We start from the raw sequence: 27,622 nt of genomic DNA, 5'->3' as shown, positions 1-27,622 counted from the left end.
TGAGCTACCTTGACGTTTTTGGACAGCACGTACATTCAAGCCATGGATGGGTTAGGGTTAGGGTTGTCTCAACCGCACTTGACTACGGCTTGTTGATGCGCTGCAGTGATTGGTCCAAAACACGGAAATGAGTTAGACCAAGAATCTGATTGGACGAAAGCTTGTCTATCAATCTTGTTTCTGGTATTTGTTTATCTGCCGGTATTGATGTACATATACATTAAAAACAGATGTATATTATACATATTTCCAATATAGACTGTATCTGCTGCAGTACAGATACAAGTCTTTCTTTAACTTCAAATCAGACCTTTTCATGCGTGTCCTCATTTTACACATATCATATATGTGTAAATACCTTTTTCCCTCCACATCCGCAACGTATAAAATGGACCAAATACCTTTCTCTGTCACCATAATACAATGATTTTCTTTGAAAACAATATTTATAACTTTTACCAGAGTCTATTATTAATTTATGATGCCATTATTAATTATTCATAGCCTCATAGTCGATCACAAGGTAGTTGTTGATAGTTTGAAGCTGCTTGGTGTCAATTACATTTTGGTTTCTGCTGCCACCTAGCGGCACGATGTTACAATTGTGCATTTTTTTAGGTGAATAACCGAGGGCAAATGCATGACGGAGGAAGTTTATTATGCGTTTTTCCCTAAATAAATGGAACCCAAATATAATTAAATTCAATTGAATAAGTCTGAGTATTTCATTATGCGTGTTTATTATTATTATACTTCCACTCGGAGCACAGCAAATAAATAAACCAAGCAGATTAAGAATGTCAACATGTGTTTTCATTTATAAATGAGCAGCTATTTGCCAAAACATGAGCACAAAATGCAGGTTGCATGAAGATTTGACTAATCTAACCCTGATTAACAATTGTTAACTTAATCCTGATTATATCAATGATTAGACTTGCTCTAATGTGTTCCACCTGTGTCAAACTGTGTGGTCTTCATCCAATCCTGGTCCTGGGGTAACGGGCTCTGCTAACGACTCATTTATTGAATCAGGTGTGTTGGAGCAAGGAAAGGGCAGTGGGTCGACCCCAGGACCAGGATTGAGAAACCCTGCTGTTTCAGAGTTCAACCTGTTCTTGGTAGTGACAGTACAACCTATAATGTATGTTACAATGTAGCACATCACAAAGTTTAAAATGAAACCATATTACTTTCTTATTTTGAGGCAAACAGAGCCTCTTTGTATCCTCTATGCACAGAAATGGTAAACATCCCTTTCCACGCAAGGAGAATATTAGTATTTTGGTTCATTAAGCCATCCTTTTATTTATGAAGCATCACTTTATCAGACCCAGTATTATGGGACACTGTGTCTCTTCTGAATACAGACTTGGTCTATGCCGAGAAAACAAACCCTGTTGAGAGTGATATGACTGAGTAAATACATAAATGCTCCTGTTTTTCTTTTACGTAGTTTTTTTTTTTTTTTACCTGTATAATAAAGAATGAATGTATAGCATCTGCCTCTTGCTAAACATTTGTGATCTTTTGTGATTTTTGTTTTGGTAAACATGCTAATTAATTTCGATCCATACTGAATGCCCACATGATTAGTCTATTGGTTTAATTCATATTTATTATATTTATTATATATCTCTTGATCAAATAAATGCAGAAAAATAAAAATGACATGCACACATGCACACACACACGCACGCACACACGCACGCACAAACACACACACACACACACACACAGTTATCATGCAGACGCAGGCACTGCAACCATCTTGGTGTTTTCATTGTCGTCATGTTCTTCTTCTTCCTCAGGTAAAGGGTCGTAGTGTCGTCGGTACAGCAGCCGAGTCACCAGTTTGATGATGAACATTTCCAGGATCAACAGCTGCTGACTCATCACTGTGATAAAGAAAGGAAAAAAAAAAAAAAAAGAAAGTCAAAGCGGTGAGAAGGTCAAAGGAGACTGTCTCTCAGTACTTCCACTGAATCACTGTTGACTCACTGTATCCTCTGGCTGCTGCGGAGAACGGCGGCGTGCAAGCGATGGTTCCGTTTAACGCCAAGATGTTGATGATAGCCGTTTGCAGCTGACTCAGGATCAGCACCAGCTACACACACACACACACACACTGTTGTGAAAATCCTGTAAAGCTTTATGAAAGCCCTATAACCTGACATGTTATTGGATAGGGGCGTTTACTTTATAATAGCTTTGGATTTTTCATTAGTTGTACTATTTATTTAGTTTTGACTTTTTGTTTTTAAAATGAGCACAGCGAGTTTTTATTAGTTTTTATTTTTGTAAATGCTTAGTTTTAGTTTAGTTTTCCAGGTGTAAGAGTCAAAAAAAGGTCATAATAAGTATTGTGTGTCATAAAAACCCAGCAAAAGAGGCCATTTGAAAAAGAATATATTAGACAAATGAACAACCATCCCTGAATCTAATATAACAGTCTACAAGAAAGTAGACTGAAGTGTAAAATGTGCGTCATACTGCTGAGAGTGGATGCAGTTAGTGTGAAAGTTAAAAATCAAACAGCCAACAGACTAAAGACACACATGAACATAACATAAATAATAATAATAATAATAATAATAATAATAATAATAGATAACCCTCATGAGACACAGCAACTAACAACAACATAACGTTTAACTTGCACAGCCTTATGTCCCACTTTGTAAACTAATTGAAAACATTTTATCATAAATGAATTAAATGAAACTTTTCAAAATTGCCGGCAGAGAAAAAATAAATACACTTCATATGAACCCAAAATTCATTTACAAAGACACACATTTTCGCTACAATTTTAGTTAGTTGTAGTTAGTTTTATAAAAACACAATTCTGTTTCAGTTAGTTATTGTTGTTGTTTTTTTTTAAAAACAAAAACAAAACAAAACTCTCTTATTTTTACTTCAGTGAACCGAAATGTTTTCTCAATTTTAGTTTTCGTTATTGCATTCGTTTTCGTTAACTATAATTGTTAGAAACACTCTTCTGTGAACTGATGAACAATCATGCACTAACCTTTTGTCATAACATTGAAGTTGTGAGTAATAAGTTCATGACTTTAATTTTAGTATTGCTGACATATGACTGTATGTGTGTGCAATAATCATGTGAGGAGAAAGTATGCCTTGCAAGATTAAACAGCTGAGCTGATTTACTGTATAAACCACGTGTACACAGTCCTCTTATGTGCCGACACTATGTGCTTCCTCTGGGAGGGACTCACCTGGTACATTGCATACTTGGGAACGATCTTTAGCGTCCGTAGAGTAACTCTCAGGTGCATGAACATGATTGCTACAGGCCACAGGGCTATGATGGTCAAAATGCCGACAAACGGGTTGATCCATATGGCAGATCCTGTTATTTCCAACTGGAATGATGTCGCACATGCAGAGGAGGAAAGAGACAAATTGAGAGAATGAAGGTAGGAAGGAGATAGACAAGGGAGTGATTGTGTTTTTGTTTTTTTTTACACTTCATTAAATTCATCTACATTTCTGTATTTACTGTAAATCATCATATACACTCACAGGTTTTCCAACAATGTTCAAAGTCACTTTCTTCGCCATTCTGATGTTCAGTTTGAACTAAAGCAGGTCCATATCTACATGCCTACTGCTGTGTCATTGGCTGATTAGGTTAGATACAAGCAGTTGAACAGGTGTGCCTAATAAAGTGGCTGGTGAGTGTACATATGAAAAATAAATGTGCTTTTGAACATAACATGGCTGCCTTAATGCAAAATCACCACTGTAATTGTCAGGAACAACTTCCATACGTAGTGGGAGGCGGGGCTCCATACTTTCACGACAAAAAGCTGGCACAATGAATACATTTAATAACGCTGAAAGGGATGCCACAATAGCGCGAAGGGATGCCACCCAGAATTTCCAGTGTAATCAACTCACGTCAGCCACATCAAAGGTGCCGTTGGTCCAGAGGACAATGGAGAGGATGGTGAAGACAGTCTTCAGGAGAGCAAACTGGAAGGAGCCAAGTTTGAGCAGGAAGAGCGAGCGCCTGGAGTTTAAAAAGAGGAAGTTGTTTCATGGTAGTCACGAAATCTCTTTTTCAGACTTGTTGAACTTGATTACGGAATGAACCGCTGGCCCGTGGCTTTCCTCGATCAGCAGAACAGGATGTTTGGAACAGAATAGACTAAAACTTTACCGATATGAAACAATACCGATTGTCCCTCTTTTCTGCTGTGGTGTTTCCCATCAGCATTGTGTGCCACAGGCAGACTTTCATTTTCTACAGAACATACTGTATATCACATGAGCAGTGAGTGGGAGTGCCTTCAGCTTGCAGTAACAGAATCCAGTAAAACTGTACTCAGTGGGTTGACACAATCCCCAAACATTACATCAGAGTGAATCTGTGTTCAATTAGCCGTGCAAGATGTTCCAGTAACCAGGCCACTAATGTGGGGATTAGCCAATATTACTGACAAGTAGCACAGTGTTAAAAACATGTGCAAATGTGTTCAACAGAAGCATTGTTGTCCTTCAAATATTTGTGTTTTTATTGTGCGGCGGTAGCAAGAAACAGTGCTGAGACAGATGTAAAAGCACAACCTTCCATGTTGACACTTAAGCTTTTCATGTGTACATATTTATCATATGGAAGTTGTATATTTATTACTGGTTTTAATTTTCACTCATTTCTAGTCTGGCCATGTCCCTTTGTGAACTGCAAATATTTCGAGTGAGATTTCAAGTTGCTGTTTGACAAATTGAGTTCATTTCATGTGAAAGCGATTGCTGAGTGTGATTGCCAAAATGCCCTCATTAATTTACTTTTAATTGATTAATTTAGTAAGAATTTAGTCGTTGCAGTTTCTTCTGGTCTGGTAATTAAATCAAAACAGTAAAATATGGGTTGAACCTGTTATGAGTCATTTATGCACAATGTCTTTCTATATCAGAGGACCTGTGTGTGGGATTTAAAAGTATATATATAGTAAATACATATGAGAGACTATAGAATAACAATATAAAAAGTCACCAGAGCCTGTACTTGATTTGTCCTATGGTTTGTAATTTTCAAGTGACAACAACACTAATGAAAACATCATTATATAAACTATGTTCAGTTTATGTACAGAGATTCTTAACTTAAAGGACACATCTCTTACAGTATTGACTATAAACTCTTGCCTCAAAGATGGTTTCATGGTTTAAGACCACCATGTTAGGAGGTGTGTCCTTCTGCCATCACTTCATTTCTTCTGATCTGCTGTGTGTTCCTCACACCTAAGGTGTTATTGGGCACAATTCGTCTTTATTTCAGGTTTTAAGGCAGAAATAAAGCTGTATGTTTACCGTGTGATGGCGGCGAACGGCAGGCAGAGGCAGCAGCAGCAGCACGGCCCTGTGCTGATCTTCAGTTTGTGTCTCGCGGCGCGCTTCAGGAAAGCCTGATCGCCACCCACCTCCTCCAGCATCAGGATCAGGAACTTGAAAACCACAATGGCAAAGTAGCTATGACCAGATAAGAGAAGGAAAGGCAGGGAAAAAAAAACAAATTAGAAAGTGAGGAAGAGGAGGTGCGAAGAAGAAAGAAAGAAGGAAAGAAAAAAGACAAAACATGTGAAAACGGACGAACAATAGAGGGTCCAGAGAACATAACGAAACTGAATGTTTTTCATAAAGCTCTTGGCAGGTAATGAGGGTCAAATTTCCCAAGTGTGATCTATCACTGTGGGGCTGTGTCAGTGAAATAACACACAGCACTGTGAGAGAGGGAAAGTGAGAACGGAGGGAACCCACCAGGCGGAGAACATATCAGTAAACATGGTAGCTCTCGGGATCCACATTCCCAGACACGACATGGTGGCGATCACCTGGAAAAGAGAGAAGTTGGTGCCATGAGAACGTATGATTTATCTGGGGTATTTGAAATGTACACTGTTTTACAATGACTGACATCGAACTGTTGCCTCACAGCATGAAGGCTGCTGGTTTGCATCCTGATCTGTGCCTTTCTGTGTGGAGTTTGCATGTTCTCCCTGTGTGTGCGTGGTTTGTGCGTCTCTCAATGTTTCCCTGTGATGGATTGGTGACCTGTCCAGGGTGCACCCCACCTCTCGCCCTAAGCCGCCCCCCATGAACCTCACGTGGAGGTAGACAATGAATACATGAACGCTGAGACTGCCTCCATGTACAGTACTTAAATACAATTGGACTGGATCTGACTAACGTACACCATATGGACAAAAGTATTTGGACGCTTGACCATTACACCAATAGGGACTAAAATTAATACATACAGTATACAGGACTTTTTTTATGGAGCGAAAACAGCATCCACACTTGCAAGACTTTCCTTAAAATTTCGAGGTTGTTTCTATGGGAATTTGTGCTTCAGTCATTCTGTAGAGCATTTAAGAAGTCAGGCAGTGATGTTGGACGAGAAGGCCTGGCTCACAATGTCTGTGCCAGTTCATCCCGAAGGTGCTCAGGGCTCTGTGCAGGCCAGTCAGGTCCTCCACATCAAACTTGCCAAACCAACCATGTCTTTAAAGTCCTTGCTTTGTGCTCTGGGACACAGTCACGTTGGACTAGAAAAGGGCCCAAACTGGAACTGTTGGAAGCATAACATTGTCCAAAAAATCTTGGTCTGCTGAAGCATGAAGATTTTCCTTCGTTGGAGATAAGGGTTCTAGCCCAAAGCCAAACAGGTGTGGCCAAATACTTAGTCCACATAGTGTATGTTGTCTTTTTGTATGAAGCTGTGTGTGTGATAGTCTTACCGGTGCTGCCCCATTCACCCAGATGATCACGCTCTTCTTATTGGACGGCACTTTCCTATAGACGTAGATGCATTCTTCTATGAAGAGCAGCACGGACACAGCTGCCATGAAGGTGAGGATGGAGTACAGGATGATGCCAAAGATGTCCAACTCTGCAGACAATGACGAGAAGGTTAAAGCAGAGCTTTTCCCACTGGCAACACATGGAAACAAATATTGGAACAAACATAACTCAAACTCATTGACAGCGTGTTAATATATAAGCCGGCGGTGTCCTGATGCTCCTGCAGCTTGTAGTTGGATGCACATTGGAAAACACTACAATGTGGTTACACTGGAAACAGTAGAGCAAAAGCATGCTCTAACATTTTAAACCACCTTCAGAAATATTTAATAAAATTTCATTTTGAAGTAATATGCAGTCCGAGTGTAAACAGTGTAATCAAAAGCAGCAGAGTTGCTACAGATGATGATCATGATCTTCAGAACCATATAAAAACAATGCTGAGGTTCATTATTCCTTCATAAAAGTCAAATTATGATGAAGGAAGTCAGTTATGGTGTGAGTGGGGCCATGCATAGGAAGCAGCTTGCAGAGAATCACTTACCAGGAGACATGTGTCTCCCATTGAATTGTGCAAACTAGTTCTTTAGAAAAAGGAGGAAAGGTGATGACAAAGCAGGAGTTTTTCTTGAAATGAAACAGGATAGGTTGAGTCAATGGTTTCAGCATGTTGCCCTTGGGTTTTATGACAATCGCGTCATTTATTTGCAAGAATCCAAAGTCATTATGGCGCCACGGTAAAGTCAGTATGTGAAACATAAACATCCTTGATGTTTGATGGGCAAACAAACTTTCCCAAGACAGGAGGAGTCAAACATCATCGACTTCATCGCTCAGTGAGTGGATGAGTGTAATCAGACGGACCCGGTCAAAACCGTTCTCAGTGGTTGGGTCAACGGCACACTTCACCAACTGCACAACCAAGACTAATTGATTACTAAAACTATTTTGATAATCCATTAATCGGTTTGAAGCTTTTTTTTCATGATTAAAACAACAACCACAACATTTCTGATTGTTTCCTGACATTTTATGGACCAAAAGGTTACTCGATTAATCCGGGAAATAATCGTTAGTTGCAGCTCTAGTGTATTGTAATAATTATTGCACATGATGTGATTTAAGTTGACCATCGGGGGCCACTGTACTATGCGCCATGTGACAAACAAAAGTGGCTTTCAAATGTGCATTAAGAACGTTTCTTTTTTTAAGACATTAAAAGAGAGATGATGAATTGATCTTCAATGAAAAAATCAGTTGAACTGGACATTAAGCAGTCTTTAACCTGCCAGCCCGTGAATACAAGGTCCACATAATGTCAGGTTGAGGTGACAAAAAAGAAAAAGCTGATAATAGACAGAAACCAAAATGTGGTGTGATGATTTTTTAAAAAGGTCACTTAGTGTAATGTGTCTCCAACTACATCCTCAATTGTATACATTAACCAAACATGATCCAGACATATAGGAACATTAATTAATGTGGATCCTTTGTATTTATTTTCAAATAGGTGTGACCAACATTTCCACCACTGACACTATTTCTAAAATTACCCAAAGCACGTCTTTGGCATTCAAGTTCAGTCATTTGTTTTGTCTTTGGTTGACATGACTGTATATTGGCTGGGAAATTGTAGAGATTACAATTATTGTTTATTAAAATGAATACTAGATTTCCGCAATTCCGTGCCGAAATTTCGAGTGTGCCTGCAGTTCTTGCGGCATGTGTCTTCGCGTGCAGGACTTGTGCTGGTAAAGGATTGAGTGGTATTTTGGTGGAATCACCCTTTGAAAGAGAACTCATAAACCCCTCCCACTCCCTGATGCCCCCTCCCCCTCCCGAACACCTGCGTTATAAAATCTAAAAATGTGGATTGAACCTTTAAAAGCATTTAGACAGAGTGGTATTTTGGTGGACTCACCCTTTAAAAACACCAAGTTTTAGAGGAGATAACAAGACGGATCAGAGAGGACTCAGACGCAGAGGCCTTTTAATTGTCTTTATTGGCACTCGTAAACAATTCTCAAGGCAGATCCTCTTTACTGAGGAAAAACAAAAGCGTGGCTATGAAAACCTATAACAAATTGCGAGCGCAACGCTCTACAAGAGAAACGTTGTGGAACTATAAACGCGGAACAAAAAAATCACTCCGAAGAGGAAACATACTCGGACTAAGGTTATCATGTAAAACTTAAACAGAAAACTCTCCAAACGGAGGAAAACACGGCTCTAAACACTTCAAAACAAAAGCTAACTCAAAAGCACAATCCTAATGATTGGCGATCCTTAACCAACTAAGAATGAGATAAAAAACAAAACGCAATCTAAATGATTGGATCTAACTAATAAAAGGTAAGTCACAAGCCTAGTGATTGGAGTTCCTAAAAGGCTGTGAAAATTAACAAACAAAAAATCTCTCCCAAGGAGGAAAACAAAAGCTATAAATCTTTACTAAGGTATCAGCTAACAGGCTATGATAAGAAAACTTACAAAATAAAGCATCGCTCACCAAGAGGATCAAAAACGAGGATTCTGTGGCTGTGACGAGGAGCTCGGGTGATCAGGCATGGACGAAAACACACTGGCACTGAAACAGGGGAACAGGGAGTTTTTATAGTCCACATGGCTTAATTGTCAGCAGGTGTGTGTAATCAGGGCCGGCAGAGGAGGGGGCGGGGCAAACTGCTGGAGTGACAGGAGAGAGGGAGAGAGAGAGATTCACAATTCCCTCTGTTTCCCATTCTCACAGAGAAAACAGCATGTTTTAAAGTTGTCATATCTCAAGAACGGTTGATGATAGAGATAAAATTTTTGGTTTGTGAGCGCCAGGAGGCTTTCAGCAGCTCCCATCTCAAAATTTGTGACAAACGGGCGTGAATTGACAGAGAAATCACAGTTTTAAAATCACCCTCATCTTGATTTTCCACAACTCCAAAGCAGACATTTTAACATGGGAGTGAATTGAGACTGTGACCAGAGTTCTCTGTGCTTTGAGGTGATTTTAAGAAAAACTACAAGTCATATGAACATGACAAACACACACAGGGTTAGACGACAACCATGGCAACATTTTGATGTAAAAATTGTCTCTGTAGGTTGGAAATTGTGGGCAGGAGAAGAGTTTGTTTAGAAGTTTTTCTGATTATTTTGCTGGATCTTGCTAGAGTGTGTCACTCTAGCTCACACCTAACGACCACACACACACCCATTATAAAATCAGAAAGCTTTGAAAAAAAGTACAAAACTTAAACTGCGATAGTTCAAAAACCGTAACATGTATCAAAATGTCGACTTAGGTCAGAAAAGTCCCAAGTCTTGTGACCCGTTTAAACTTCCAACCACGTTTCTACGTTAAAGTATGACGACACTGTGATGCTCCAAAGCGGGCTTGGTTTTTTTCGGTCTCCCATCCACTTCAATGTTAATTTTTGTTCAGTTTTTTGTAAATATTATCCCAATGGTTATATGAAAATCTTAGAAAAGTCATAGCACACCATTCCCGGTCAAGGCGCACATTTTGATATAACTTGTGTTGGGGGTTTCTCAAAGATGCAGGAGGAGTAGCGTGCCGAAATAACGGGAGGGCGCGAGAATAAAAAGCAGAACTAGAGTGGCAATTCCGTGGCCGAAATTTCGAGGGTGCCTGCAGTTCTTGCGGCATGTGTCGTCATTGGGAAACATTATTTGGATCCAATCCACCTTGGAAGGACTTTTTGGTGGAGTCACCCTTTCAAAGTTTCCCATTCATGTGTATTATATCGCAGTTTTTTGCGATTTTTGTCGCCATGGTTACTTGAAACACTTTGAAATAGTCATAGCACACAAGTCCCGGTCAAGACGCACGTTTTGATATAACATGTGTGGGGGTTTTCTCAAAACTGTGGGAGGAGTTAAACGTCAAAGTTTTGTATGGAAGAATACAGAGAGACTGATAAGCCCCTCCCCTAGTCCCCTCTTCTCCTTACACACACGCACGCACACACACGCACACACCAAACACGCACGCACACGCACGCACCTGTCCCTATCTCTCCAAAACCAGCAGAGAAAGCAGAGAAAACAGCATGTTTTAAAGTTGTCATATTTCAAGAACGGTTGATGATAGAGATAAAATTTTTGGTTTGTGAGCGTCAGGAGGCTTTCGGCAACTCCCACATTTAAATTTGTGACAAACGGGCAAGAATTGACAGAGAAATCACAGTTTTAAAATCACCCTCGTCTTGATTTTCCCAGAACTCAAAAGCAGACATTTTAACATGGGAGTGAATGTAGAGTGTGACTGGAGTTGTCTGCGCTTTGAGGTGATTTTAAGAAAAACTACAAGTCATATGAACATGAAAACACACACAGGGTTACACGACACCCATGGCAACGTTTTGATGTAAAAATTATCAGTGTAGGTTGGAAATTGTGGGCAGGAGAGGAGTTTGTTTAGGAATTTTTGGTGATTATTTTGCTGGATCTCGCTAGAGTGGCACACTCTAGCGATCCGCCCCCACACTTTCCAGACCACTCACACAATCATTATAAAATCTGAAAACGTAAAAAAAAAGTACAAAACGTAAACTGCGATTGTTTAAAAACCGTAACATGTATCAAAACTTTGACTTAGGTCAGAAAAGTCCCAAGTCTTGTGACCCGTTTAAAGTTCCAACCACGTTTCTACGTTAAAGTATGACGACACTGTGATGCTCCAAAGTGGGCTTGGTTTTTTTCGGTTTCCCATTATTGTGTGAGTGGAAATTATTTTACATTTTCGCGATTTCTGTCGCCATGGTTACGCGAAAGTCTTAGAAAAGTCATAGCACACCATTCCCGGTCAAGGCGCACGTTTTGATGTAACTTGTGTTGGGGTTTTCTCAAAGCTGCGGGAGGAGTAGCGTGCCAAACTTTTTGGGGGCGCGAGAAGAAGAAGCAGAACTAGAGTGGCAATTCCGTGGCCGAAATTTCGAGGGTGCCTGCAGTTCTTGCGGCATGTGTCGTCATTGGGAAACATTATTTGGATCCAATCCACCTTGGAAGGACTTTTCGGTGGAGTCACCCTTTATTTAATAATAAAATAAAGTTTCCCATTCATGTGTATTATATCGCAGTTTTTTGCGATTGTTGTCGCCATGGTTACTTGAAACACTTTGAAATAGTCATAGCACACAAGTCCCGGTCAAGACGCACGTTTTGATATAACATGTGTGGGGGTTTTCTCAAAACTGTGGGAGGAGTTACACGTCAAAGTTTTGTATGGAATAATACAGAGAGAGACTGATAAGCCCCTCCCCTAGTCCCCTCTTCTCCTTACACACACGCACGCACACACACGCACACACCAAACACGCACGCACACACACGCACCTGTCCCTATCTCTCCTAAACCAGCAGAGAAAGCAGAGAAAACAGCATGTTTTAAAGTTGTCATATTTCAAGAACGGTTGACGATAGAGATACAATTTTTGGTTTGTGAGCGTCAGGAGGCTTTCAGCAACTCCCATCTCAAAATTTGTGACAAACGGGCTTGAATTGACTGAGAAATCACAGTTTTAAAATCACCCTCGTCTTGATTTTTCCAGAACTCAAAAGCAGACATTTTAACATGGGAGTGAATGGAGAGTGTGACCAGAGTTGTCTGCGCTTTGAGGTGATTTTAAGAAAAACTACAAGTCATATGAACATGAAAACACACACAGGGTTACACGACACCCATGGCAACATTTTGATGTAAAAATTATCAGTGTAGGTTGAAAATTGTGGGCAGGAGAAGAGTTTGTTTAGAAATTTTTGGTGATTATTTTGCTGGATCTCGCTAGAGTGGCACACTCTAGCTGCCGCCTACACAACGCAATACACACCCATTATAAAATCTGAAAGCGTAAAAAAAAAGTACAAAACGTAAACTGCGATTGTTTAAAAACCGTAACATGTATCAAAACTTTGACTTAGGTCAGAAAAGTCCCAAGTCTTGTGACCCGTTTAAAGTTCCAACCACGTTTCTACGTTAAAGTATGACGACACTGTGATGCTCCAAAGTGGCTTGGTTTTTTTCGGTTTCCCATTATTGTGTGAGTGGAAATTATTTTACATTTTCGCGATTTCTGTCGCCATGGTTACGCGAAAGTCTTAGAAAAGTCATAGCACACGATTCCCGGTCAAGGCGCACGTTTTGATATAACTTGTGTTGGGGTTTTCTCAAAACTGCGGGAGGAGTAGCGTGCCAAACTTTTGGCGGGGCGCGAGAATATCAAGCGGAATAAACGCGCAGGATTACAAGATGTGCTCGCAGCACAATGCATTCTAGTGAGAACTCTAGGAGTTCTGACTAGTATGCCTTGTGGCTGCAGGCACCTAACTAGAGTGGCAATTCCGTGGCCGAAATTTCGAGGGTGCCTGCAGTTCTTGCGGCATGTGTCGTCATTGGGAAACATTATTTGGATCCAATCCACCTTGGAAGGACTTTTTGGTGGAGTCACCCTTTATTTAATAATAAAATAAAGTTTCCCATTCATGTGTATGTGGAAGTTATATCGCAGTTTTTTGCGATTTTTGTCGCCATGGTTACTTGAAACACTTTGAAATAGTCATAGCACACAAGTCCCGGTCAAGACGCACGTTTTGATATAACATGTGTGGGGGTTTTCTCAAAACTGTGGGAGGAGTTACACGTCAAAGTTTTGTGTGGAAGAATAGCAATTCAATACAGAGAGACTTACACGCCCCTCCCTAAGTCCCCTCTCCTTTCACGCACACACACGCACGCACACGCACACACACGCACCTGTCCCTATCTCTCCTAAACCAGCAGAGAAAGCTGAGAAAACAGCATGTTTTAAAATTGTCATATTTCAAGAACGGTTGATGATAGAGATATCATTTTTGGTTTGTGAGCGTCAGGAGGCTTTCAGCAACTCCCACATTTAAATTTGTGACAAACGGACGTGAATTGACAGAGAAATCACAGTTTTAAAATCACCCTCGTCTTGATTTTTCCAGAACTCAAAAGCAGACATTTTAACATGGGAGTGAATGGAGAGTGTGACCAGAGTTGTCTGCGCTTTGAGGTGATTTTAAGAAAAACTACAAGTCATATGAACATGAAAACACGCACAGGGTTACACGACACCCATGGCAACATTTTGATGTAAAAATTATCAGTGTAGGTTGAAAATTGTGGGCAGGAGAAGAGTTTGTTTAGAAATTTTTGGTGATTATTTTGCTGGATCTCGCTAGAGTGGCACACTCTAGCTGCCGCCTACACAACGCAATACACACCCATTATAAAATCTGAAAACGTCGAAAAAAAGTACAAAACGTAAACTGCGATTGTTTAAAAACCGTAACATGTATCAAAACTTTGACTTAGGTCAGAAAAGTCCCAAGTCTTGTGACCCGTTTAAAGTTCCAACCACGTTTCTACGTTAAAGTATGACGACACTGTGATGCTCCAAAGTGGGCTTGGTTGTTTTCGGTTTCCCATTATTGTGTGAGTGGAAATTATTTTACATTTTCGCGATTTCTGTCGCCATGGTTACGCGAAAGTCTTAGAAAAGTCATAGCACACGATTCCCGGTCAAGGCGCACGTTTTGATATAACTTGTGTTGGGGTTTTCTCAAAACTGCGGGAGGAGTAGCGTGCCAAACTTTTGGCGGGGCGCGGGAATAATAAGCGGAATAAACGCGCAGGATTACAAGATGTGCTCGCAGCACAATGCATTCTAGTGAGAACTCTAGGAGTTCTGACTAGTATGCCTTGTGGCTGCAGGCACCTAACTAGAGTGGCAATTCCGTGGCCGAAATTTCGAGGGTGCCTGCAGTTCTTGCGGCATGTGTCGTCATTGGGAAACATTATTTGGATCCAATCCACCTTGGAAGGACTTTTTGGTGGAGTCACCCTTTATTTAATAATAAAATAAAGTTTCCCATTCATGTGTATGTGGAAGTTATATCGCAGTTTTTTGCGATTTTTGTCGCCATGGTTACTTGAAACACTTTGAAATAGTCATAGCACACAAGTCCCGGTCAAGACGCACGTTTTGATATAACATGTGTGGGGGTTTTCTCAAAACTGTGGGAGGAGTTACACGTCAAAGTTTTGTGTGGAAGAATAGCAATTCAATACAGAGAGACTTACACGCCCCTCCCTAAGTCCCCTCTCCTTTCACGCACACACACGCACGCACACGCACACACACGCACCTGTCCCTATCTCTCCTAAACCAGCAGAGAAAGCTGAGAAAACAGCATGTTTTAAAATTGTCATATTTCAAGAACGGTTGATGATAGAGATATCATTTTTGGTTTGTGAGCGTCAGGAGGCTTTCAGCAACTCCCACATTTAAATTTGTGACAAACGGACGTGAATTGACAGAGAAATCACAGTTTTAAAATCACCCTCGTCTTGATTTTTCCAGAACTCAAAAGCAGACATTTTAACATGGGAGTGAATGGAGAGTGTGACCAGAGTTGTCTGCGCTTTGAGGTGATTTTAAGAAAAACTACAAGTCATATGAACATGAAAACACGCACAGGGTTACACGACACCCATGGCAACATTTTGATGTAAAAATTATCAGTGTAGGTTGAAAATTGTGGGCAGGAGAAGAGTTTGTTTAGAAATTTTTGGTGATTATTTTGCTGGATCTCGCTAGAGTGGCACACTCTAGCTGCCGCCTACACAACGCAATACACACCCATTATAAAATCTGAAAACGTCGAAAAAAAGTACAAAACGTAAACTGCGATTGTTTAAAAACCGTAACATGTATCAAAACTTTGACTTAGGTCAGAAAAGTCCCAAGTCTTGTGACCCGTTTAAAGTTCCAACCACGTTTCTACGTTAAAGTATGACGACACTGTGATGCTCCAAAGTGGGCTTGGTTGTTTTCGGTTTCCCATTATTGTGTGAGTGGAAATTATTTTACATTTTCGCGATTTCTGTCGCCATGGTTACGCGAAAGTCTTAGAAAAGTCATAGCACACGATTCCCGGTCAAGGCGCACGTTTTGATATAACTTGTGTTGGGGTTTTCTCAAAACTGCGGGAGGAGTAGCGTGCCAAACTTTTGGCGGGGCGCGGGAATAATAAGCGGAATAAACGCGCAGGATTACAAGATGTGCTCGCAGCACAATGCATTCTAGTGAGAACTCTAGGAGTTCTGACTAGTATGCCTTGTGGCTGCAGGCACCTAATAAACGCGCAGGATTACAAGAGATGCTTGCAGCAGCAATGCATTCTAGTGAGAACTCTAGGGAGTTCTGACTAGTATGCCTTGCGGCTGCAGGCACTAACTAGAGTGGCAATTCCGTGGCCGAAATTTCGAGGGTGCCTGCAGTTCTTGCGGCATGTGTCGTCATTGGGAAACATTATTTGGATCCAATCCACCTTGGAAGGACTTTTTGGTGGAGTCACCCTTTATTTAATAATAAAATAAAGTTTCCCATTCATGTGTATGTGGAAGTTATATCGCAGTTTTTTGCGATTTTTGTTGCCATGGTAACTCGAAACGCTTAGAAAAATCATAGCACACCAGTCCCGGTCAAGACGCACGTTTTGATATAACATGTGTGGGGGTTTTCTCAAAACTCTGGGAGGAGTTACACGTCAAAGTTTTGTGTGGAAGAATAGCAATTCAATACAGAGAGACTTACACGCCCCTCCCTAAGTCCCCTCTCCTTTCACGCACACACACGCACGCACACGCACACACACGCACCTGTCCCTATCTCTCCTAAACCAGCAGAGAAAGCAGAGAAAACAGCATGTTTTAAAGTTGTCATATTTCAAGAACCGTTGATGATAGAGATACAATTTTTGGTTTGTGAGCGTCAGGAGGCTTTCAGCAACTCCCAAATTTAAATTTGTGACAAACGGGCTTGAATTGACAGAGAAATCACAGTTTTAAAATCACCCTCGTCTTGATTTTTCCAGAACTCAAAAGCAGACATTTTAACATGGGAGTGAATGTAGAGTGTGACTGGAGTTGTCTGCGCTTTGAGGTGATTTTAAGAAAAACTACAAGTCATATGAACATGAAAACACACACAGGGTTACACGACACCCATGGCAACGTTTTGATGTAAAAATTATCAGTGTAGGTTGGAAATTGTGGGCAGGAGAGGAGTTTGTTTAGGAATTTTTGGTGATTATTTTGCTGGATCTCGCTAGAGTGGGCCACTCTAGCGATCCGCCCACACACTTCACAGACCACTCACACAATCATTATAAAATCTGAAAGCGTAAAAAAAAAGTACAAAACGTAAACTGCGATTGTTTAAAAACCGTAACATGGATCAAAATGTCGACTTAGGTCAGAAAAGTCCCAAGTCTTGTGACCCGTTTAAAGTTCCAACCACGTTTCTGCGTTAAAGTATGACGACACTGTGATGCTCCAAAGCGGGCTTGGTTTTTTTCGGTTTCCCATTATTGTGTGAGTGGAAATTATTTTACATTTTCGCGATTTCTGTCGCCATGGTTACGCGAAAGTCTTAGAAAAGTCATAGCTCACGATTCCCGGTCGAGGCGCACGTTTTGATGTAACTTGTGTTGGGGGTTTCTCAAAACTGCGGGAGGAGTAGCGTGCCAAACTTTTGGGAGGGTGCGAGAATAATAAGAAGAAGCAGAACTAGAGTGGCAATTCCGTGGCCGAAATTTCGAGGGTGCCTGCAGTTCTTGCGGCATGTGTCGTCATTGGGAAACATTATTTGGATCCAATCCACCTTGGAAGGACTTTTTGGTCGAGTCACCCTTTCAAATTTTCCCATTCATGTGTATGTGGAAGTTATATCGCATTTTTCTGCGATTTTTGTCACCATGGTTACTTGAAACACTTTGAAATAGTCATAGCACACAAGTCCCGGTCAAGACGCACGTTTTGATATAACATGTGTGGGGGTTTTCTCAAAACTGTGGGAGGAGTTACACGTCAAAGTTTTGTATGGAATAATACAGAGAGAGACTGATAAGCCCCTCCCCTAGTCCCCTCTTCTCCTTACACACATGCACGCACACACACGCACACACCAAACACGCACGCACACGCACGCACCTGTCCCTATCTCTCCAAAACCAGCAGAGAAAGCAGAGAAAACAGCATGTTTTAAAGTTGTCATATTTCAAGAACGGTTGATGATAGAGATACAATTTTTGGTTTGTGAGCGTCAGGAGGCTTTCAGCAACTCCCACATTTAAATTTGGGACAAACGGGCGTGAATTGACTGAGAAATCACAGTTTTAAAATCACCCTCGGGTTGATTTTTCCACAACTCCAAAGCAGACATTTTAACATGGGAGTGAATGGAGAGTGTGACCATAACTCTCTGCGCTTTGAGGTGATTTTAAGAAAAACTACAAGTCATATGAACATGAAAACACACACAGGGTTACACGACACCCATGGCAACATTTTGATGTAAAAATTATCAGTGTAGGTTGAAAATTGTGGGCAGGAGAAGAGTTTGTTTAGAAATTTTTGGTGATTATTTTGCTGGATCTCGCTAGAGTGGCACACTCTAGCTGCCGCCTACACAACGCAATACACACCCATTATAAAATCTGAAAGCGTAAAAAAAAAGTACAAAACGTAAACTGCGATTGTTTAAAAACCGTAACATGGATCAAAATGTCGACTTAGGTCAGAAAAGTCCCAAGTCTTGTGACCCGTTTAAAGTTCCAACCACGTTTCTGCGTTAAAGTATGACGACACTGTGATGTTTCAAAGTGGGCTTGGTTTTTTCGGTTTCCCATTATTGTGTGAGTGGAAATTATTTTACATTTTCGCGATTTCTGTCGCCATGGTTACGCGAAAGTCTTAGAAAAGTCATAGCTCACGATTCCCGATCAGGCCGCACGTTTTGATATAACTTGTGTTGGGGTTTTCTCAAAGCTGCGGGAGGAGAAGCGCGGCAAACTTTTGCGAGTGCGCGAGAATAATAAGCGGAACTAGAGTGGCAATTCCGTGGCCGAAATTTCGAGGGTGCCTGCAGTTCTTGCGGCATGTGTCGTCATTGGGAAACATTATTTGGATCCAATCCACCTTGGAAGGACTTTTTGGTGGAGTCACCCTTTATTTAATAATAAAATAAAGTTTCCCATTCATGTGTATTATATCGCAGTTTTTTGCGATTTTTGTCGCCATGGTTACTTGAAACACTTTGAAATAGTCATAGCACACAAGTCCCGGTCAAGACGCACGTTTTGATATAACATGTGTGGGGGTTTTCTCAAAACTGTGGGAGGAGTTACACGTCAAAGTTTTGTGTGGAAGAATAGCAATTCAATACAGAGAGACTGGAATAATACAGAGAGAGACTGATAAGCCCCTCCCCTAGTCCCCTCTTCTCCTTACACACACGCACGCACACACACGCACACACCAAACACACACGCACACGCACGCACCTGTCCCTATCTCTCCAAAACCAGCAGAGAAAGCAGAGAAAACAGCATGTTTTAAAGTTGTCATATTTCAAGAACGGTTGATGATAGAGATAAAATTTTTGGTTTGTGAGCGTCAGGAGGCTTTCAGCAACTCCCACATTTAAATTTGTGACAAACGGGCGTGAATTGACAGAGAAATCACAGTTTTAAAATCACCCTCGTCTTGATTTTTCCAGAACTCAAAAGCAGACATTTTAACATGGGAGTGAATGGAGAGTGTGACCAGAGTTGTCTGCGCTTTGAGGTGATTTTAAGAAAAACTACAAGTCATATGAACATGAAAACACACACAGGGTTACACGACACCCATGGCAACATTTTGATGTAAAAATTATCAGTGTAGGTTGAAAATTGTGGGCAGGAGAAGAGTTTGTTTAGAAATTTTTGGTGATTATTTTGCTGGATCTCGCTAGAGTGGCACACTCTAGCTGCCGCCTACACAACGCAATACACACCCATTATAAAATCTGAAAACGTCGAAAAAAAGTACAAAACGTAAACTGCGATTGTTTAAAAACCGTAACATGTATCAAAACTTTGACTTAGGTCAGAAAAGTCCCAAGTCTTGTGACCCGTTTAAAGTTCCAACCACGTTTCTACGTTAAAGTATGACGACACTGTGATGCTCCAAAGTGGGCTTGGTTGTTTTCGGTTTCCCATTATTGTGTGAGTGGAAATGAGTGAAAATTATTTTACATTTTCGCGATTTCTGTCGCCATGGTTACGCGAAAGTCTTAGAAAAGTCATAGCTCACGATTCCCGGTCAAGGCGCACGTTTTGATATAACTTGTGTTGGGGTTTTCTCAAAGCTGCGGGAGGAGTAGCGCGGCAAAAAACGGGAGGAAGCGTAATATCAAGCGGAATAAACGCCGTTGGAATATCAAGATGTGCTCGCAGCACAATGCATTCTAGTGAGAACTCTAGGAGTTCTGACTAGTATGCCTTGTGGCTGCAGGCACCTAATAAACGCCGTTGGAATATCAAGATGTGCTCGCAGCACAATGCATTCTAGTGAGAACTCTAGGGAGTTCTGACTAGTATGCCTTGTGGCTGCAGGCACCTAACTAGAGTGGCAATTCCGTGGCCGAAATTTCGAGGGTGCCTGCAGTTCTTGCGGCATGTGTCGTCATTGGGAAACATTATTTGGATCCAATCCACCTTGGAAGGACTTTTTGGTGGAGTCACCCTTTCAAAGTTTCCCATTCATGTGTATTATATCGCAGTTTTTTGCGATTGTTGTCGCCATGGTTACTTAAAACACTTGGAAATGGTCATAGCACACCAGTCCCGGTCAAGACGCACGTTTTGATATAACATGTGTGGGGGTTTTCTCAAAACTGTGGGAGGAGTTACACGTCAAAGTTTTGTGTGGAAGAATAGCAATTCAATACAGAGAGACTTACACGCCCCTCCCTAAGTCCCCTCTCCTTTCACGCACACACACGCACGCACACGCACACACACGCACCTGTCCCTATCTCTCCTAAACCAGCAGAGAAAGCTGAGAAAACAGCATGTTTTAAAATTGTCATATTTCAAGAACGGTTGATGATAGAGATAAACTTTTTGGTTTGTGAGCGTCAGGAGGCTTTCGGCAACTCCCACATTTAAATTTGTGACAAACGGGCGTGAATTGACAGAGAAATCACAGTTTTAAAATCACCCTCGTCTTGATTTTTCCAGAACTCAAAAGCAGACATTTTAACATGGGAGTGAATGGAGAGTGTGACCAGAGTTGTCTGCGCTTTGAGGTGATTTTAAGAAAAACTACAAGTCATATGAACATGAAAACACACACAGGGTTACACGACACCCATGGCAACATTTTGATGTAAAAATTATCAGTGTAGGTTGAAAATTGTGGGCAGGAGAAGAGTTTGTTTAGAAATTTTTGGTGATTATTTTGCTGGATCTCGCTAGAGTGGCACACTCTAGCTGCCGCCCACACAACGCAATACACACCCATTATAAAATCTGAAAACGTCGAAAAAAAGTACAAAACGTAAACTGCGATTGTTTAAAAACCGTAACATGTATCAAAACTTTGACTTAGGTCAGAAAAGTCCCAAGTCTTGTGACCCGTTTAAAGTTCCAACCACGTTTCTACGTTAAAGTATGACGACACTGTGATGCTCCAAAGTGGGCTTGGTTGTTTTCGGTTTCCCATTATTGTGTGAGTGGAAATGAGTGAAAATTATTTTACATTTTCGCGATTTCTGTCGCCATGGTTACGCGAAAGTCTTAGAAAAGTCATAGCTCACGATTCCCGATCAGGCCGCACGTTTTGATATAACATGTGTTGGGGTTTTCTCAAAGCTGCGGGAGGAGTAGCGTGCCAAAAAACGGGAGGAAGCGTAATAATAAGCGGAATAAACGCGTAGGATTACAAGATGTGCTCGCAGCACAATGCATTCTAGTGAGAACTCTGGGGAGTTCTGACTAGTATGCCTTGTGGCTGCAGGCACCTAATAAACGCGCACGATTACAAGAGATGCCTTGCAGCGCAAGGCATTCTAGTGAGAACCCTAGGGTTCTCACTAGAATGCCTTGCAGCTGCAGGCACTAATAAGATGACTTAGTATTAGGCAATAAAACATGCTTTAAGTGTGTTTTACTTAATTTTAATTACTTTGCTGTATGACATTTGGGTTAGTTTCAATCATAATTTAGTTTTAATAATAAAGTGGTAAACATGCACACAAGTAAAATTGTAAAAAAAACTAAATAAAAAAAGTAAATAAATAACAAATGACACTAATTGTCATTGAGTGCAAATACTGAAATATGAGATACTTGGTGTATTACCTGCTACTATACTATAGGTCAGATCAAAGAAACATCATTTATTTAATTGTATGTATTTTTTTACTCTATCGTACATATTTTACAGCAATTTAATTACAAAACTAAAAATGAAAAACACATTCATTTATCTGCTCTAAAAAGGAGTACAGAATAAGTGGGATGATCTTTGAAATCACCTCTGTCAAATACTCTGCTTTAAAAATTAGATAGATTAATGGATTAACCAGGTATTTATTTGAAAAACTAAAAACCGAATTTGGCATGTTAACAGATACATTCCTAATTTGGCTCCTAATGTAATCTCGACTAGGATTAGGAGTATGAAAGTCCTCATGTTTGTGCACATTTCTGAACCAAGTGAGAAAAGTTCTATTGAATAAATTTGTCTTGCGTTGACAAAGACAATGAGGATGACTAATTGAATAACTGGGGGAAACCATCGTCCCCACAGCCGTGGGGTAATTCCCACAGTGGTGTCCCGGTTTTCTGTCAATCTGGACCAGTTTCTAGTTTCTCTTTTCCCCCACTGTTACCACAGTTGTTCTACAGCTGAGACAGAAATCACATCAAATCACAGCGGAAGTGTTTTCTCCGTGATTACTCACTGAGGATGATGTCCATGGCAAGAGGAGGTTTCTCCCTGCAGCTCGGGTCAATGGTTCGGTTGGATCCATTATTCATGGTGAATGCCCTCTCGTCGGATTAGTACAACCAAGTGAGAAACTTTGTCCGGCGACTGATATCCAGCCTCAGCCTCGCTCACATCCACAGGCGCGCGGTGCGTAAAGTGTGCCTGGCGCTCCTTTCCTCTCCTCTCCACAGGTCCAAAGACAGCGTCCTGCAACTCCCCATGAACAAATACCCCCCCCCCCCAAAACAACATCACTCGGACCCGCCTCCCTTTCTCCCCCTTCACTCCGTCTGCAAATCACCAGTCTGAGGATTTGACGCAAAAACGTGCCTGTGGACAGAATTTACTTTCCTCCATTCAAGGTGAGCTTTACATTAGGAATCATTTCAATCATTGAAGACATTTGCTTACGTTATAAATGACTTTTGATAAGGAAGTAACACTGTGACAATAGTAAGTAACAGCATGGTAATAACAGTGGTCATAAGGGAGGATGGATTTCAGTTGTATTATAGTTATCAATGTTGCTGTAGGTAATTAGTACTCATGGTTGTCTCATTACCTCATGACCAAGCGTTGGTAATAATACATTGTCTTGTTGAAGAAGTAAAACATGATTCGGTCATATGATATGATTAAAAACAATAAATATGGTATAAAATACAAAAAAATAAAATAAAAATAACATGGCATGGTTAAAAGTATATTATGTCCTTATTGACTCACTTGTACCATGGTGTTACCAAGCTGGAAACTGATTGATGCCATTGTACTGTAATGTAAAGTGTTACCAACGTTTTTAGTATAAATAAAAAAATAATTGCATATTTGATTTGAATTTGGATTTTGGTTTGTTGAACTTACAGTGTGAAGCCTTTATGTCACATTCTGTACCTGGCTCTTCTCCAAGGCAAAGAAAATCAATAAATGAATATATAAATACAAATACAGTTAGTTGTTTTGGTGAGTATACATGTCGTATGAAAACGATTCGTAGAAATACAACATGTATGATCATCTGCTCGCTATTGTCGGCTATTTAAAGAAATGACCTCACTTTATTCCTTTATTTCACTATATAACAGGGAGATTAGAGTCTCTTTAACAAGTAAGACCTATATAACTATATAACCATGTATAAGCGCAACAACAAATAAAAACATCAGAAAACATTAGGGGAAAAAAAGTAAGGACAAGGCAAGGATTCATTGATACACAAACTCCGTTACACAAGAAAAACAACAACAACAGAGTGAAGGATGGGACAATATGCAGTTGAACTGACATTAGGTATGTGTGTGTGTGTGTGTGTGTGTTTTGGTCTAGAAGAGGGTATTGACTGGAGCTCTTGGACAAAGCTGGCACTCGCATCACATGCTCCCCTGTCTCCATAGCAACGTGCGCCACGGTATCGTCATGTGAGGCATTTGCTGCAAACCCTTGGCTCCATGTGAACATTTTTCCACTACACTGAAAGGAGTCAGAAACCTCAGCGTATCACAGGCAGCGGTACACTGTACACGTCCTGCTGTGAAAGGCTCCAGATTACTTGTAAAAGGTTCAGGCATGAAGAGTTATGACTGGTTGGGGTTAGGGTTTAAAGCCGTAGTGCGTAACGTTAATGTCCTTTATATTTAAACCATTGTAAAGCTGTTTATCAGCTCCACATGACTCTCTGTCAGTATGTTTACACGCAGTTTAATCGAGCTAAGGCCGTAGTCCGACTAAGACAGACAACTCGCAATCGGACAACTTGCAATCGATTTATTTCCCGAGTACGTCTGACTCCGCCCCCGTAGGTGGCGCTGTATCTCTCTATGTAGTGCATATTGAATCAGTTTCCTGTTGACCTTTACGTCACAGGAAAACAAACAGAGAACGGCGAGAGGGACGGTCTACACGTTACTCGTGATACAATTTAGATTGAGCACGGCTCTCGCGGTTGCTGTGTTGTCCAAAGAAAGACGCCACCGCCGACATTTATACGTCATCTACTTCTATGTTCGGGTCAAAGACCAGGGAGGGTTCCGACTCCAGTCCGACTAAGCGTATACATGCAGAAGTAATCGGACTATGAATTACATTATCCAGGTATATTAGCCCGACTAAGTCCAGCTTGATTTTAGTCAGACTAACTTGACATTAAGAAAACGGAATTATTGTCTCAGTCCGACTAAAATCAGACTTTAACTTGCATGCAAACGAATCGTGTGTTTTCCACATTCATTCCACTGTAAAGAGGAAAGAGTGATACGAGTCATATGTCAAGTCAGAGCCAGATCTGTCACTCAGGTGTGACTGAAAAGAAAGGTGCTCAGAAGTGAATTATTACAACAAAAAAAACCCAACAACCCCACAGTAATTCAGAAGTTTGAGGATTGATACTGTAGGTAGGTAGGTCTCACCAGTTCATTTTATGCCTGTCCATTCAGGCAAATCTTGGCTTCGGGAAGTTAAAACTGGGTGAAGGCCTTTGTTTTTCTGAAGCTCTGAGATCCCAGTTATTTATCCCTGCAGGTACATGTGCAGGCAGATTTAGGACATGATTAATCGAGGTGTATATATCATTAAAAAAAAAAAAAGACAGTATGATGCGATACACAAGCTCTGCCCAATATTGCACCCTAAGAATTTAGTGGTCATACAGTCATGGTTTTCAATGAGTTCACCAGTGTTACACAGTTGAACAGTATGTCTCGTCCGTCTCTGTCATTACGTGCCGACTGAATCATTTGGATCAAGTCTGTGCAGCTGCTTGCGTCAAGAGCCACTCCTTGAGAACCAGTCACAATACGCATTTACTGAAAAGATACCCATGTGACTGTTGCGTATGTCTTTATTTCTACATTTAATGACCTTTCAAACATTCCAGATGAATTAATATTGTAAAATAATATCAATATCTTAAGATAGCAGTTTATTTGGACGCAGCAGCTGACCAACTGACCAAAAAATGTCTCCCTGATCACATCATCCGGTGACATTTCAACACTCTTACTTCCTGCTCAGGGACACTATTGGTTGTGTCTGCCCATACCGATGTTATTAACTACAATCGCCTTTTAATTCTGGATGTTGCCTTTAATGAATAAACCATCAAAAGTCTTCCTTGAAACCGCGGCTTTGGCCCTGGTTGTAGGTACAACTTGTTTGGTTTTCAACAAGTCTCTATTTACTCTCCTTGAAAGGCTGACACTGAGGTCATTGACTTGAGAGTTGATATCTTCACCGTGCATGGACACGATACTATACTCACACACACACAGGTTTGCACAACTATTCTTCTTAGGACACTGCATTGACTTGCATTCATTTGTACAATAAAACATTATCCACAACCTTAATCATAAACGGTTAATCCTTAACCCTAACCTAACCACAATTCAAATCGTAGCCTGAAACTTAACCAGTTTCTCATAAATGAGGTTCTGCCTCATCAGGGCCAGGTTTTGGTCTCCATGAGGACGACTGGTCCTGACTTCCCTATTACAAAATAATTACCACACTATCACCGTAGTGTTACTGAATACTATTTTTATTCCTTTTTTTATCCAATGCAGCACTGAATTAATGACTTTGGTATTTTGCATAATAAAAAAAAAACCTTGGGCAATGAGCTGCGTTCATCTGCAGAGCAGATGTGAAACTTCAGATTCCTTCTAAATTTGACACAACGGGCAGAGCAGTCGAGAAGCGTTGCAAAAGCAGGAGTCAAGGCCCTGGGTGTCAGATATGCATATAACAAAGGTGAAGGTTTATCCTAAGTCCACCAAGGTCATTGACTCTTCCCAAACATTGTTGACACAATATAATTAGTCTGTTTCACATGTGCGATTGAACTTATCAAAAAGTAATTTTTTAGTGTCTCCTCAGCAGTGAAGAGAGCTGTTACTACCAGCCTGTTCCCAGGAACAGGAATTTGCAGCATGTAGATGCTCACGATGAGTGGCTGTGTGTTCTCTCTGCGTTTCCTCAACACAGTTAGCATTAGAAATATTATTTCAATTTAAAAAATAATCAGTGTGGAATTTAGGAGAATTAAATTTGACAGAAATCTGTTTTCTCCTGGGCTTTGACTTAAAGTTGGGGATTGGGTTGCAATTTAGTTTAGTTTTAGTTTAGATGTATGGGCCAGGTTTTGACAAGCAACTTCATTTAACTAAAATATTATATTTATTGTTTTGTTGTTTCAGTTTTAACAAGTCTTTACTTTGTCAAGTTCCACTGGGATTCTTTGAAGCATGGTGCGGCTTTTAAAAAAGGCTGACCATATATTATTATTTTGAACCATGTAAATTACCACATTGAAATCCAGGACTGACCTCCTCCCTTACTACCCCAATCACCTGTGGAGCACCCCAAGGCCCAGTTGCAGGGTCCTTTAATTTTGACTTTTACATGGCCCCCATAGGCTCAATCTTCTGTAAAGACAGTGCACTCATGACAGGAGGATTGCATCTACATCTACAACTGTCTTCAACAGGATGTCTTCATAATCACCGTGAAACTCACGTGTTAAGTCATGTATCTCCCATTTCTTTCACTGTTTTCCTTGTAAAGCAGCATTGCAAACCGTGAGTTACCACTGCAATAACCTCAAGGCTTGATTTTTGCAACTCATAACACCTGGATGGGAGCCAGTCCTCTTTGTTTCACATGCACATGACACAAAACGCAGCAGCCACAAAGCAATAAACCACAAATAAAATAAACATTTGTACATATTTTGATATTCCTTGTATTTTATCAATACCATTTATACCTTTTTTTATTAATTTATTATATTTGCTATTGATATATCCTTACTTACCACTGCTTTCCCTTCAAACTTAAATGTGTACAACACACAGATCAACTATGGTTGTGTTAAACACGCTATTTCACTACACGTTAGTAATTAAAACTTGGGGCAGCGATATTAGACCGGCG

The 27,622-nt window shown here is 40.7% G+C and overlaps 1 protein-coding gene across 1 annotated transcript; it reads right to left on the bottom strand.

The window, feature by feature from the left end:
• Nucleotides 1-1,600: 1,600 nt before the first annotated feature.
• On the bottom strand, nucleotides 1,601-22,900 carry slc51a (solute carrier family 51 subunit alpha). Its single transcript, XM_058649722.1, has 8 exons — nucleotides 22,668-22,900; nucleotides 6,771-6,922; nucleotides 5,788-5,861; nucleotides 5,341-5,499; nucleotides 3,925-4,036; nucleotides 3,240-3,386; nucleotides 2,002-2,107; nucleotides 1,601-1,898 (listed from the first exon to the last, which is right to left on the bottom strand). Exons 1-8 carry the CDS (start codon nucleotides 22,741-22,743, stop codon nucleotides 1,744-1,746), a joined length of 981 nt encoding a protein of 326 aa, XP_058505705.1. The 5' UTR covers nucleotides 22,744-22,900; the 3' UTR covers nucleotides 1,601-1,743.
• Nucleotides 22,901-27,622: the final 4,722 nt, after the last annotated feature.

The sequence above is a fragment of the Solea solea genome, chromosome 1 (genome assembly GCF_958295425.1).
Source record: "Solea solea chromosome 1, fSolSol10.1, whole genome shotgun sequence".
In the NCBI taxonomy this organism is placed as follows: Eukaryota; Metazoa; Chordata; class Actinopteri; order Pleuronectiformes; family Soleidae; genus Solea; species Solea solea.
Note: the sequence above shows the minus strand (reverse complement) of the source record. Positions and strands in the feature narration are given on the sequence as shown.